We start from the raw sequence: 13,767 nt of genomic DNA on the forward strand, positions 1-13,767 counted from the left end.
GCTATAGCAGCCTTCTGGGTTTTATCTTAGGAGATGATCAAATGCGCAGACAGATAAACGGGATAAAAAGTACAAGGACAGAGGCAATCTTACCTAACACCATTAGCTGGGCACTGGAATAAATAATGCCATGTTTGTTTTCAGCCACACACTGATACATCCCGGAGTCTGACAGGTTTAACACAGCTATAGAAAGGGCTCCGTTTTCGATTTGTAGCCGGCCCTGCGGACGAAAGAGAAACAGTTCTGCATATCCATTGCAAGGCCAGTCTATTATATCCAAAGGCACAGCAGCAATTACTGGTGCACCATGAGGAGAGGAGGACAGCAGGAGAGGAGAATAAGAGGGAAGAGAAAAAAAGCCTATAGGGCCTTGTGGCATTCTTCGTACGCTCGGGCTGGAATTGGGAAAGAGATGAGAAGGTTGTGGTGAAAACTGCTAACATGCATCTTAGATCCACAGGAAAGAAGTTGCTGTATGTGGACAAAAGAAGCAGAACATTAGTATCATTTATATAATTGGTTGTTGTTTAATGACGACACTGAGGATGATTGTTTACCAAATGAGACACGGTTCCAGTGCTGCAGGGGGAGTGGCTTCTTGGTGTGCATGTTTAATTATAAACGCAAAAAGCCAGTTTGGGCTTAGTGCAACAGAATATATTAGTGAGGTATGAAGTCATACATGCAGTATTATGAGGCACACTACAACCTTTTTCAAAATAAAAGCCTGTTTAATAGTCACGTCTGTGGGGCTCAGATGACATAGGGAGACAAATCTATGCTTGGTGCGGATGTGACTGCATTACAGCACATGCTGACTCCGGCCAGTCTGTTATTGAAACTGCCTGCAACGATGACTTTGACTTTTCATCCAGCTTTGGCTTTAAAATGACTTGATGTACCGTCTGCTGACACAAACCCATTTACACAGTAACCGGTGAGATGTATATTCAAATCAAATCCATTCCATGCTTCCTTTTAGAGCAGCATGAAAAACTAGAAAATGATCTCATCCGCTACTTTGTACAGTCATTTCATAGTCATTTTTTACTGTTTCATTCAGATTTGCTATTAACTGACTTGCTATCAAAAACGTAAAATAAAAAAAATAAAAAACATATTGAAAAACACAAGTGGAGAGCATTTTTGGGTAATCTTGCACATCAACAGTGTGAAGAGAGACAGGACTCAGCACAGACGCCGGCGCTTCACTGCTCCTCCTCATTTATTTTCCAATCTAAGGCATTTAACGTGATCCCTACCTCTGCTGCCAGCTGCTCGCCGTTCTTCAGCCAGCTGAAGGATGGCTTGGGCTTCCCCGTGGCCTTGCACTCCCAGAAGAGATTTTCCTCAATGGACAGAGCCGTGTTCATCATTGTCTGGACCCAGTGAGGTTTGGCTTTGGATAAAATGAGAGGATTACCTCTTCCAACGTGTTTCAATTATAGAATGAGTGGATTAGCAAAGAGTGGCATAGATCATAAAGTTGTTCAAGCAGCCTTGCAGCGATTCATCAAAGTTAAAACTCACCAAGTGGATTATGAGAACAAGAAAAAACTACAGGTCGGTAAACAGATTTTAATATTAACTGGGATCCTGTAATTTCATTGTGACATTATGCTTAAGATTATAGACAAATTGGTTTTCTGTCAAACAAATGAGATTCAGGCTGCTGGTCACCTGTATATTTTCTGTTACAGACAAACATTCATTCCTGTAGCTCCTTGTGTTCGCCGTCATTCAATTTGAAACGGCTCACTAACCGTGGAATGAAATACGACCCCGCGCTGCATTTTTGCCTCGCCGATTCTCCGCCATGCACTCGTACGTCCCGGCGTCTTCCTGCTGGAAATGAGGTATTTCAAGGACGGCATTTGAATTCTTCATTTTGACTTTGCTGGGGAAGGGGACGCCACTGTTTCTTCTCCAGCTTATTTCTGGAACGGGGCTGCAGAAGAGGAACAACGAAAAAAAAAAAAAAAAAAGGTTCCCATGATGACAACTGCCATTCGCTGTAATTAAAGTGTTATTTAGGCAGAATAGTTCCTTGAGCGAAAGCTTTGTGAATTATAGTTCCCAGTGAATCACGCTGCGATTGCTCAAATTCCAGCACCTCTTAAAACAACTTTGATTTCTGCTCTCCAGCAAATGGATGAGTGTAAGAATGAGTAATGTTGGGTTTGTGTGTCCTTAAATCATCTTGAGTAGCACTAATTCATGCATGAATGAGCCTAAAGCTTATGTCACACACACACAATGGGGCTGACTTACTTTCCCAAAGCGAAGCATTCCAGTTTCACCACAGTTTCCTTAGCAGCTGGAACCGAATCAGGGAAGTGAACTTCTATTTTGGGTTCATATTCACCCATTACTCCTGCAAAAAAGATAAACAATAAATGGCAAGCTTTTTATTAGCAATTAACACAAGCATTGGATCAAAGGGAGCAGGAGACGCAGTGGGACACACAAGTCCTAATGTGTATGGAGCAAAGGTGATCAGAGCAAGGCTGGTAAAGAGGGAAAAACAGAGGTGGCTTATAAAAGATTCAGGGAACACATCAGGAAAATGTCCTGCTTGATTTATCACCCGTGGAATTCTGGCTTCATTTATAACTTTATTTATATTCACATCACTAGAAGGGGCAAAAGACTTCTTCACACACATACCACTATGCCCTTTACTATTACCATTTACAACCCCATACTGACTGCAAAAGCTGACGGGGATCAGTTGAATGTTCTAAGGTTAAAGGTCACTAGAGACTCTGCAGAGTGAGGGAAACAACTAGAAGCCTACAAGACACAATTTTAATCTATGTGTTTAATTGGTAACATTTTCATTTATAGACCGTGCAATGCAAAACAATATTTGCACAATTCTAATGCCTGCTGACGTGGAGGCATCCAAGAAAATGCTTTAAAAAGATGTGTGAAGGTAAAACTCTGACTCTAACATTTGTGTACGGTGGGATTTTGTGGGATATAGTGGGTTTTAAAGCATTTACCATCACTTCTGAGGACAAGTGGTGTAGGAGAGCTCAGCACCTTCTCTCTTGTCACTGTATTGTTCACCACACAGGTGTAGTTTCCTACGTCCGAGGGCTCCACTTTGGCGATGTACAAACTCCCAGTCTCTTGAGAGATGAATCTACGACTGTCTTGTTGGACAAAGTACGGGTATTCATTGAAGATCCATGCAAACGTCAGCTCTGGAACAGGAAGAAAGAAAATCATTAAATGTTAATTAAAGTGCATGGATCTCAATGATTGGGGAAGCTCACCAAAAAAAAAAAAACATACACTGGCCTAAAAGTGGTGGCCTTTCATTTTCATCTGCCGTTCTCTTGGGAAGAGATACAGTACAGTATCAAGACCTGGAAATGTATTAGCTATCAGTGCAGAAGAAATGAGAGATCTAAGCAAAGGGAGCGAAACAAAATGGATTACAGCGCATCAGTGGCCCTCTGCTGACACGTCTTCATGTACCTAAATGAAGACCTGAATAGATGGATGGCTGGACTGATGCACCCACTACCTCTAGGTTTGAAGACACAGTCTTTCTTTGGTTTGTAAGAAACAAGGTTCTTCCTGATTGGCAAGAATAAGCCCCATAACTCATTGTGTCTGAAATATGAGGCTGCAATGAAAGGGAGGATAAAGGGATTTTTTTCCTCCCCAGTATTACCTATTGCTGCTCTAGCAGATTTGGTTATAGTTGTATTGTTATATTCTTTAAGGTCTTGAGATGGCTTTTGTGACAATTTGGCACAATTCAAATCAACTGAATAGATTTGAAGAGAGTTGGATGGAACTGAATGATCAAATAAAGACTTGCTAAGCAGACATACTGTAGGTCAAAGGAGAGATATGAACACAACATGAGGTTTTATGTGATAGAAAGAAAATATTTACCTGGCACAAAAATCCCTTTAAGCAAATATGCTGCCGGTATCTAAGAGCACAAAATCCCACTGCATAACCTTTATGTCATAATATCGTATTTAATTCATCACATCTGAAAGATGGGGCAGGGAATCTTGTAGGGCTTTTGAGGCATTCAGACTCAATGAAGCTCGACAAAAAAACAGAAGGGACGGCTCATGCAGGAGGTGTTAGATAAAGTTCAGCAGAGTTCAAGGTTGCTCCTTAAAACGCGCAAATGCTTTCAATATTCAAGAGAGAGGAGGCAAGAAGAGGGGGGAGCATATGAGAGAAGAAAGAGAGCGAGTCACCGGGAGCAACAGGGCGAGAAAGGAAGAAAGGGACAGCGGGCTCACACCGCTTTACTTTCATTCACTTCAAAAAATGGGAGAAAACACAATAGTGCTACGGTTACAGCAGCCAAGCGCGCATAAGCCTATGTCAGAGAGGAAAGCTGTCAAACTGTATTTCACACACAGTACTCTGACCGATTATCCCATAGACCAGCTGTACAAAGCGCTGCGCTACAAACTGTTCTCTTGTGAAGAAAATTGGTTGTTCCAATGTGCAAGCTACTGTATCAAGAGGGAGACAGACCAGGCGGCGGTCGGCGTCCATGTTCTCAGTTTGCAGCGGAGCAGGTGGTGCACAGCAGTCTTCATCTGATTGTTTTTAACCTCTCATTTAGTGAATACAGGATGTGGTTGTAGCCTCACAGCTGAACCACGCAAAAACATGCCTCATTACAAATATGACAAGTTGTAGCTTTGGAGCCACAACAACCACATACTGTACAGTAGTTTGATTTAGCAACAGAAGATGTTAAGAGGCGCTGGTGTATTTCCACTTCCTGGTATTTCCAGGCTAAGCTAAGCTAACACACAGAAGTTTCATTTTACTAAGCATTAAGCAAGCATACAAACCCATTTTCCAAAATGTCAGCCTAGTCCTTTAAGCCCGCCATTAAAAATACATTGCTTGTCTTAGAAAAGACATTGCGACTAAATAGGTGAGGATTAGTGCTATTCTGCACACAACACAAGGGGGTGATTATTAAGGACATATGTAGATGTAAATGTGTGTAAGTTGATCTTTTGTTGGGTTGCCATCTGACATGAGTGGAGGAGTTTGTGTAGACTGGTGGTCAACCTACCTCCAGAGTGTGCAGGTGGTCCACACAGCAGTACCACCCCTTGGCCTTCACGGACATTCACCGCACTTCTCACCGTTTGGGTTTTGAAGTTATCGAGATCTGACGAAGTCAAACACAAACGAGACAGCATCTTTAAAATGCAGGACTTAATTATGGAAGGTGGCTGTTTTATATATTCTATATTATCAAGGGCTTCTTTGAAAATGCTACTTCTGAATATACAGGGAGAGGCACACTTTCCAAAGTTCCCTTTGCTGATTCACTGAGGCATGTTTTTGATGTTACTTCTTGAGCAGTGGGACTTTAATGGGGCATCATTGATTGCTGTGGGACACCTCCTGACAATCTCCAAATCTTTCAAAGGCATCTGCTGTGCTGATGAAATAGCTGGACCTGACTTGGTGGTGTTCACCCCACAGTACATCACAACATTTCAGCATAAGGCAGCGCTGAAATTTGATAAAATTGTGTATGTGTGTGCATGTGTGTGTGAGAGAGAGAATGAGAGAGAGAGAGAGAGAGAGAGAGAGAGAGAGGGGGAGAGAGAGGGAGGGAAGACCCACAAATGACAAATGAGAGTTTGCACTGCCAGCAGCAATAAGTAACATCATTATTAAATGTGGTGTAATCTTGCACTTAAAAGCATTAGGTTCCCCATCAATACTCTCAGCACAATCTATCGGCTGCAAATGAATGAGCCGTTTTTGGCAGACAAAACCTAAACCTGGGATGATAAACCACCCCTGGCTCCATGACTGATGGAAGGAAGTTGCCACAGTCTGCTCTGTACTCTGCCTGCACCCTCTGGCTAACAGCCTAGAGTAAGCCTTCCAAACACAAACAAAAGAAAGTCAGTGTGACCGATAAGGGAAATTAGCAGAAGGAAGATTATGGAGAGAAGTGGGACAGAGTGTTGGTAAGATTAATGAGCAGCCCTCTGATGACCACGGAGGAATCAAACAGAGCCAAGTCATGGCAGGACACCGAAGAGGCCACAGGAGGAGTTGGCCGACTTGAAACGCAGACAGAGGCGATGTCTTTCTGATCTCACCAGGCTCCCTCAGTAAATACGGTCTCTCTCTCCTGAAGTCATTTACCATTCTGGGGAGCGGGATTCTCCGTTTCATGAAAACCTCCACCAAAGCAGATGATAATTATAACAGCAATATATTTGGGAAAACAGCGAGGTGGACTCAGAGAGGTGCTGATAATTACTTGGTGGAAGGAATGGATCCTTCACCCACTTTGTGCAAGATGACACAGAGGGTAGAGCTGTGGCTGGAGCGGGATACACTCCTCTCCGCTCTGGCCTCTAAGCAGAAGAATAATGGGCTTCATTGGAGTGAACTGACCACACATTGGAACTACGAGCGCTATAGGCCAAACTCTCTGTAGCTGCTCTGTAAGCAGAATCAGTCTCTACCGTCTGTAAACGGAAGGTTAGAGATTACAGAGAGAGGACGTTACAGAAGAAGACGATGGAGACACGTCCTAGAGTGCTGAGTTTCAAGGCAAAGCTGAACATACGCTGCATATTTTAAACATTAACATGTTTTTTTTTACAATCGTGCACTGTGAGGGCTGGAAGCAGTGATATTTAAACACTCAAGGATGTTTTACAAGTTGTGAACATAATGTACAGTAACGTTGACATTAGAGCGTCCTGAAAGTGCATGTTGTCATATTGATTTCTGTTTTTTGTGCTAATGTACTGTATTGCAAATAGTATTTAACACAAACGTGTGATATTTATCACAAGAATACATGTGTATGGAATTTAATTAGCTTAGAAGCAATTTGTTCACTGCAGACATAACAAATAAGAGCATAAGATTAAGTGAAAACATTCCATACATTATTGTTTGTTACTACAAGGCTTAAACAAATACTGTAGCTTCTCCTTGAAACCAGTGTTCACATCGTTTTGCCCAATAGAAACTGCTGCTAAGTAAAGCTGAAAGAAACACTAATATGCGCTTGAAGTTGTTTCCACGTCTTGAGAGCGAAGCACAAACTTTTTTTTCTGGCTGCTCCTTCAGTTGAATGGGCTCCATATACTGTACGAGTCCAGTCTAGTGTTCAGCTCTAACAGCAAACTGTGATGGATGTTTCCAGCAGACAGTTTGAGTGATAATGCTACCGACTATCTTGCTTTCTGTTCCAAGCAATATTTTCCTTACCCTATGAAAGCCAGCGTGTCTAGTTGTTTAAGTGTGCAACTCCAAATTACTAGGTTACAGTATGTCATGTTTTTTCATTACAAACGCGAGCTGTGAGATCACACGTTGATCGCTGCTCATCATGTCGGCTCGTGATGATTTAAGCTGAGGTTTGAAGGCACACAAAGCCACAGAGAAGCCACAAGATTTTTATCTCAGGGCGATGGCCTCATTATATGGGAAAACGCAGCATCAACCATGCTGATCTCCTAGACCTCCCTCGCTGTGCATTAGGCAAGACAATAAATGTCAAGCAGCTCTTCTCTTCACCCAGTCCCCCACAAGTGTGATTCATTACTGGGCTATAGGGATAATGGCAGTCCATCTCCTGAGGGGAAGTGAAAAGGCTCTCTATCCTTGGGACATGATCAATAGTCTGTAAGCTTGATCATGAGGAGAGGTGTCGCTGCAGCGCTTGTTTGAAAGGTAGGACCCTACTCCTTGGCTTTACTTTTTCTCTTATTAACCAGTGGACTGACACAGCGGCATCCAGCCTCTCGCAACCACTCCCAGTTTGCTGTGTACTTTATACATATACAGTATGTGGCTGCTGACAACATAGATATAAAAACCCTGCTTAAACATAATTTGTGTTTGTCTAGCGTTAACACCAGGATCACAGGAGCTGTGTATCGCTTGGCAAAATATGAGTCAATTCAGAGTGAGTGCAAATGCTGTCAGAGTTGGAAGCGCTAATGAGAATCAATGGAGTTCAGAGGCAGTCAGAAGCTGCCTCACCCACTGTGTTTGTTGCATCTGACATTTCGTTCAATTACCATTTCCCTTCGCAAAAATCTATTCCCAGGCAATCTAAATAAGAAATTTGAATAATAGGGAAAAAAAGGGGGAAGTCCACAACAGATCAGGATGAGATGCAAGCAAAGAAATGGCGGAACTTCACAACAGGCACGACAGAATCATTCTTTACATTTGGTGGATCACTTACATGCGAACTGGAGGCTGACTTTGCGGCTGAGGATTGACCCCCACGTATTGAAGGCCATGCACTGATAGACCCCGGTGTCTTGGTCCTTGTCCAGGTTGCTAATGATCAAGCTGCCACCAGACATGCGACGCCGGTAGTCATTCCCCAGATCAATGACTGTTCCATTTAGTGACCATCTGGAAAAACGCAAACACAATCAGTAGCTGAGCCCCCTGGGGATACACGCCTGCAGTGTTTATCACAGAGATTGATTCGATCAGGTTGTTTGGTCAAATCTTGCTGAGACAATAAAAGATGAGGAATAAGAGGAGGGCTTGGATCCTTACAAAAGGAGAATTGAGAAAAAGGTTTATGTGACTGTTTCTTTAAAAGTGAGGCAAGGAACATGAAAACACTTGTTAAAACCGCCAACAGAAATTGTTCCCAGTTTTCATCAGCTTGACTCCATCTGAGTGTTTCGTTCTGCTATTCATTTAGTCAGAATTCCAAAAGTGATCAAATCTGCTGTGGTGACTTATTGATTTTCTCCTCCTTGCTTGGTGGATTAGATTCCATTTAATCTAACTTTTAATTACTTCAACAAAAAATATATAAAGTGGTTAGTGGGGTGTCTTGAAAAGCATGTTAACAGATTTCATCGACATTTCAAAGAAAATGCCAGCAAATTGTGTCACAAACACAGAAAAATGTCTAGAAAGTTGTGGGTTTCTGTAAAAAAAAGGAAACAGAATCACCGGAAATGTCAATGAAATCTATTTAACTACTCTTACAATTGTTGCAGAGTTTAGCAGAGTTAGCATGGTTCTGAGAAATAAGGCGAAGCAATGGCAACAGAACAAACAAACACGGCACAGCCTATCATAGCACATTGAGCAGCATGGGTCCGTGACATCACCAGCAGACTTCAGGGATCAGGGGTTTGGTGGACCATAATTCAAGATTCAAGTTCTTATGAGCAGATATCAGACGTCATACCTTAAGACCTAAACCTCCACAACAGCAGTATGAATCAATAAATACTGTAAGTTAGTGACGTAATGTTCGTGTAGTGATAGTGGGACCCGTGATCTGTTTTGTACCACACAAGTCACAGTTTTTAATCTGTAATGGTTTTAGCAGAAGGAAAACCCAGAACACCTCAAAACCAACTAAATCAAGTAAAATCTCTGACCAAAATTCCTCCAAAAGCACAGAAAAAGAAGAAACCAACAATTTGATGAGCCTCAGGCTCCACGCAGTTACTGAAAAGAACCCAGCTGCAATTAAATATTAGTACAGTATTTAACTTACTAATTCCTCTTTTTCAAAATCCAAACTGTTGTATGTTCTATTGTATGTCAGAACTATTCTATTTTATTGTATGTTCTATTGTATGTTGTATGTTCTATTGTATTCTTGTTTTTAAGTAGGTGTGAATAACAAAAAAAATGAATAAACCAAAAAGTAATCATTGATTCTCTCTCGCATTTATCTTTTGATCTTGAATTGTGTTTGACATTCCCAGTACTTTTGGAGAATGCATCTACAGTAAACAACTGCAGAATGACATGACATCTGTCATTATTGGTTTATAATGAAATATGATTTTTAACAATGTCAATGATTAGAGGTCACATCTCACATTGTCTTATACTTTGAAACATCCATCAAACCTCATCACCTTCTTTTTGTGGTTAGTGTTAATTAGACAATAGTGTAAAGTTACTTTTTAGTTCTTGTAGAAATGCTGAAATTACAGTACCTGCAGTATTACTGTTACTAGTAGGGGTTACAATATTTCTTGTACATATTCATACTTGACCGTAATAGGCACAACATGCTATTTTCACGTAATGTTTTTAACCTAAAGGATGTTTACATTTGTAACACATAATTCCACTACATTACATGAAGAAATGCCTAATAATGATGTTTCTGCATTGTAATGTATTATATATACAGTACTGTACGTGCAGCTGTAGCACTAGATTAGAGCTTGCTGTACACTGATGTCGCTGTGGTTTTAGTTTTAGTTCTTGAATGGATTTAGTTCCTGGTTTTGGACCTATGTCATACAGCTACCACCAGAACCCACAAAGTCGCTTCCGCATATCCAGCACCGGCTTGTAACGGCAGAGCAGGGCTCATGCAGTACATTAGACATACAGTACTATACAGTATGTGATACACCTGCTGTAAAAAGGATTTGCTTAGAAAAATAGGTGAACTATGTTTTCTGTATGAAGCCTTGTCCATGATAAATAATAAATATTACATCAGTGTTAGACACGGTGTGTGAGAGAAGGAAGGTGAAGGCATCAGCAAATTAAGAGTCATTTCACACCACATCTGTCACTGAAGCAGACACGTTTGTACAGTATGTTATATATGCAGCCAACGACTGAGTGGCCAAACCAACAGACACCAAACCAGTCAGTCAGAATAATGGGATCTAGTTGTTTCCACATCTGTGGCTATGATGATGATGTTACTATGCACATAGAACTGATGACATCTGAACTTCTGAAACATCAATAAAAACATCAATAACATAATGTGATAACGATAAATAAAAGATATGATGATTGTTATTTGATTGCAGTATTTTTTTGAGGTATAGTATAGTACAATGCAGTAGAATAATGTCATATCTTGACCACAGGAGTAATTTGTGTCAAAATTTGGGCTCTGTAACGATGCAGGTCTAACTGGGTCCTAACCCACTATTTACCAAACCCGCCAGTGCTCTTGGAGAAGTTCAGAAAGTGGCATCTATTAATCATAGAAACAAAACAAAACCATCACAGTGTACATAACTCTCTGAAACACTGTCTGTCGCTGTGATAGATGAGTGATACCTATAGGAGCAGATGATGATCTACCAACGTTAACAAAGATAAATCATGAACTTCCCATCTCCTCTTTTACAAACTTGAGAAACAAAGAACTCTTGGAACGCCAAGCGTAAGTCTGCCTCAGCAACAGGATAGTGACATGACAAGTACCGTGGTAGGGACAAAAAATATTGAATATTAATTTTTCCTCCTAGGCAAACTAACAGGCAGTTACAGTGACGCTCCATGCAGTCTTAAAGCTCAGCCGTGACTCTCCCCGGTTTCCTGCCTGGCAGACTACAAAAGATGAAGCTGTCTTTCATCTTGTTGCCTGCATTATTCATCTAACAGTCTGTGCCATTCACTATTCTGACCGGTTTTGTCACTGTGCCAACAATGATAATGCTTTTAAAAACCCTATACTGTACTTGACACTCGACATGTTTCGAAAATATATATATGAAAATATACATATTACAGAACTGTGTTTTTGATACGATGCCTGCGTTTTCTCCATTTGCATTATCCCCCACTTTTTCTTCCCCTGTTTGTTTCAAAGTGAGGGCTGCTGTATCCTTCGAACAGGAAGAGTTAACCGGGCAGGAAGCTTGTTAGAAACGCTGCCACCCAGCATGATTGAGCAAATTCGGCATTCTGGACAGACGCACCTCTGGAGCTGATGGCCAGTCAGGTGTGATGTTTCTGCAGCGCTCACACAATCAGTAGAGTAACCTAAAGCGTCTGAAGGCTGGAGGAACACCTGACACAGGGTTGATATGAGCTGGATAACCTGACAAGGTTCGAGTTTGCCTTCTTTAGAGGAACCCAGATAAAAGTGATAAAGCAAAGTGAACAGGAGCAAATGGGCTGCAGTGTAAAGTAGAATGACTCAAAACGAGCACAGTCTGAATTATTTATGAATTATTATGTGTGCATGTGTGGAGCAGCAGCGATGCCTCTCGTTCCATATTCCTGCCCAGTTGCGAAGAAAACAATAAACCTGCACTCGCAACTTCTCACACGGTGTCAGTGGGAGGTGAAAACGAGTGAACCTTCGCACTCAACAAAAACAAAGCACGCGGCGCGCGCCTTCTTCCAGCGCCCGGCTCCGCAAGCGCTGGGGTTTCAAATTCCACTCTCCCACTCAATGGATAATGTTCACACTCCGTTCTGTGACGTCACCTGAGCAAATATGCGACTATCGCTCGGTCCCAGCTGCTGCAGCTCATCTCTGCACAGTACCTGAAAATCACTGTTGCAAATCTACGCTGATCGCTCAGGATTAAAGCTCCAGCCTAAGAACGAGGGGTGTTTCACTGTTCTCTGAGGAACAAACTTCAGCAGCACATGATGGTTCAGGCTACTGTACTTCAAATCATACTTCAGTCATTTCTTACATTTGCATTCAAGAATGTAACAGCCATTGTATTTTCTGTCTGGACAAATGTAATTAGTACCACCAGTAACTGAGGGGTTGTAAACTGCTCATAATAGCTCTATGAATGGTTAATAAATTATTAACTAATGTTTTATGATGATGCAGAAGATGTTTTAATAGTCCATTCAAAATAATCTACTGTACTATATAGTAAAAAAGTATAAATTTACAAATGACTGTATGTGCAGTTTGCAAATCTTTTCTGGCTGAAGAAATTATTGGATCATAATTAACAATAATAACAAAAACATAGGACTTATCAATATTAGGTCTAAATAAGTATTTAAGTAAAAATAAATAAATATTTTTTTAAAGTAATCTACAAAAAATTATTGACTTTTTGATTAATTATTTGATTTAGCACCATTATTAAAAACATTCATTACTACAGTATGTATAAGCTATTTGTGTTTGATATTCTATATTAAAAAGTGCTTATTAACTAACTGCAAAATACTGTGTGCCACTGATTGTTGCATGCGAATGACTTAGAACTGGTGGAATGAGTTTGCCTCTTCTCACGACACCGGCATGTTTTAACTAACCACCGACTGCATGGTGCATGCGTAGGGTTCGCTCCTGTGTTTCACAGCTCAGTGCTTCCCAGCCCGAGGGCTTCTGAGATAAATCTAGCAGACCTCAAAGGGATAAGGAACAAATTATTTAATATTTGTGATAATTCACTCGTCTTGGCTGTTTCCTTGTAAGGCTCGTAACGTGTTTGGTGTTTACAGTTTAATATCAGCACACCACATATAATGTTCGTACAAAGACCATAACCAGTGAAAAGAGATAAGAACTATTTCAGAAAACACACCCTGAGTAATAATAACAATACAGCAATAACAGATAAGCATTTTTACATATATTTCCTCCTTCACGCTGCTCATACTGCATCAGTAAAACAGAAGGTGAAGCAACCAGAGCAGAGGTCCTAATGTTAGCGCAGCCCAAACTGAAATATAATGGCTCTAATGCCACGTGAAGCCCAGACGCTGCTTAGAGTGAGCCCGGGAGGACGGTCCTATTTGCTGCGGTGTGCAGCTGCACTGAGCATGTTCTGAATGAACTCCCTGTGACCTTGAGGTACGCATCAATTTTTCATGAGGTTTCCTCATCAAATAGACTGGGGATGCTACTCCAGCAGTGGCTCACCTTGCTTTCCTTGAGTCCAGACACGCACGGGATGTGACCACAGAGACCAGATACTGTTAATGCACACACACACGCACGCGGGCTGGTGCACGGGGAGGTTGGGGCTGATAATGAAAATC

At 41.3% G+C, this 13,767-nt stretch overlaps 1 protein-coding gene across 1 annotated transcript in view; it reads right to left on the bottom strand.

Annotated features, from left to right (window-relative positions):
- cntn3b (contactin 3b) overlaps positions 1–13,767 on the bottom strand; it is a 44,469-nt gene that overhangs the window by 19,134 nt on the left and 11,568 nt on the right. The window contains 7 exon segments of the mRNA XM_029150683.3: positions 94–223; positions 1,266–1,402; positions 1,767–1,951; positions 2,275–2,377; positions 3,009–3,212; positions 5,078–5,176; positions 8,243–8,418. Of these exon segments, the coding sequence (XP_029006516.1) occupies positions 94–223; positions 1,266–1,402; positions 1,767–1,951; positions 2,275–2,377; positions 3,009–3,212; positions 5,078–5,176; positions 8,243–8,418 (1,034 nt within the window).

This window comes from Betta splendens, chromosome 5, assembly GCF_900634795.4.
Source record: "Betta splendens chromosome 5, fBetSpl5.4, whole genome shotgun sequence".
Taxonomy (NCBI): Eukaryota; Metazoa; Chordata; class Actinopteri; order Anabantiformes; family Osphronemidae; genus Betta; species Betta splendens.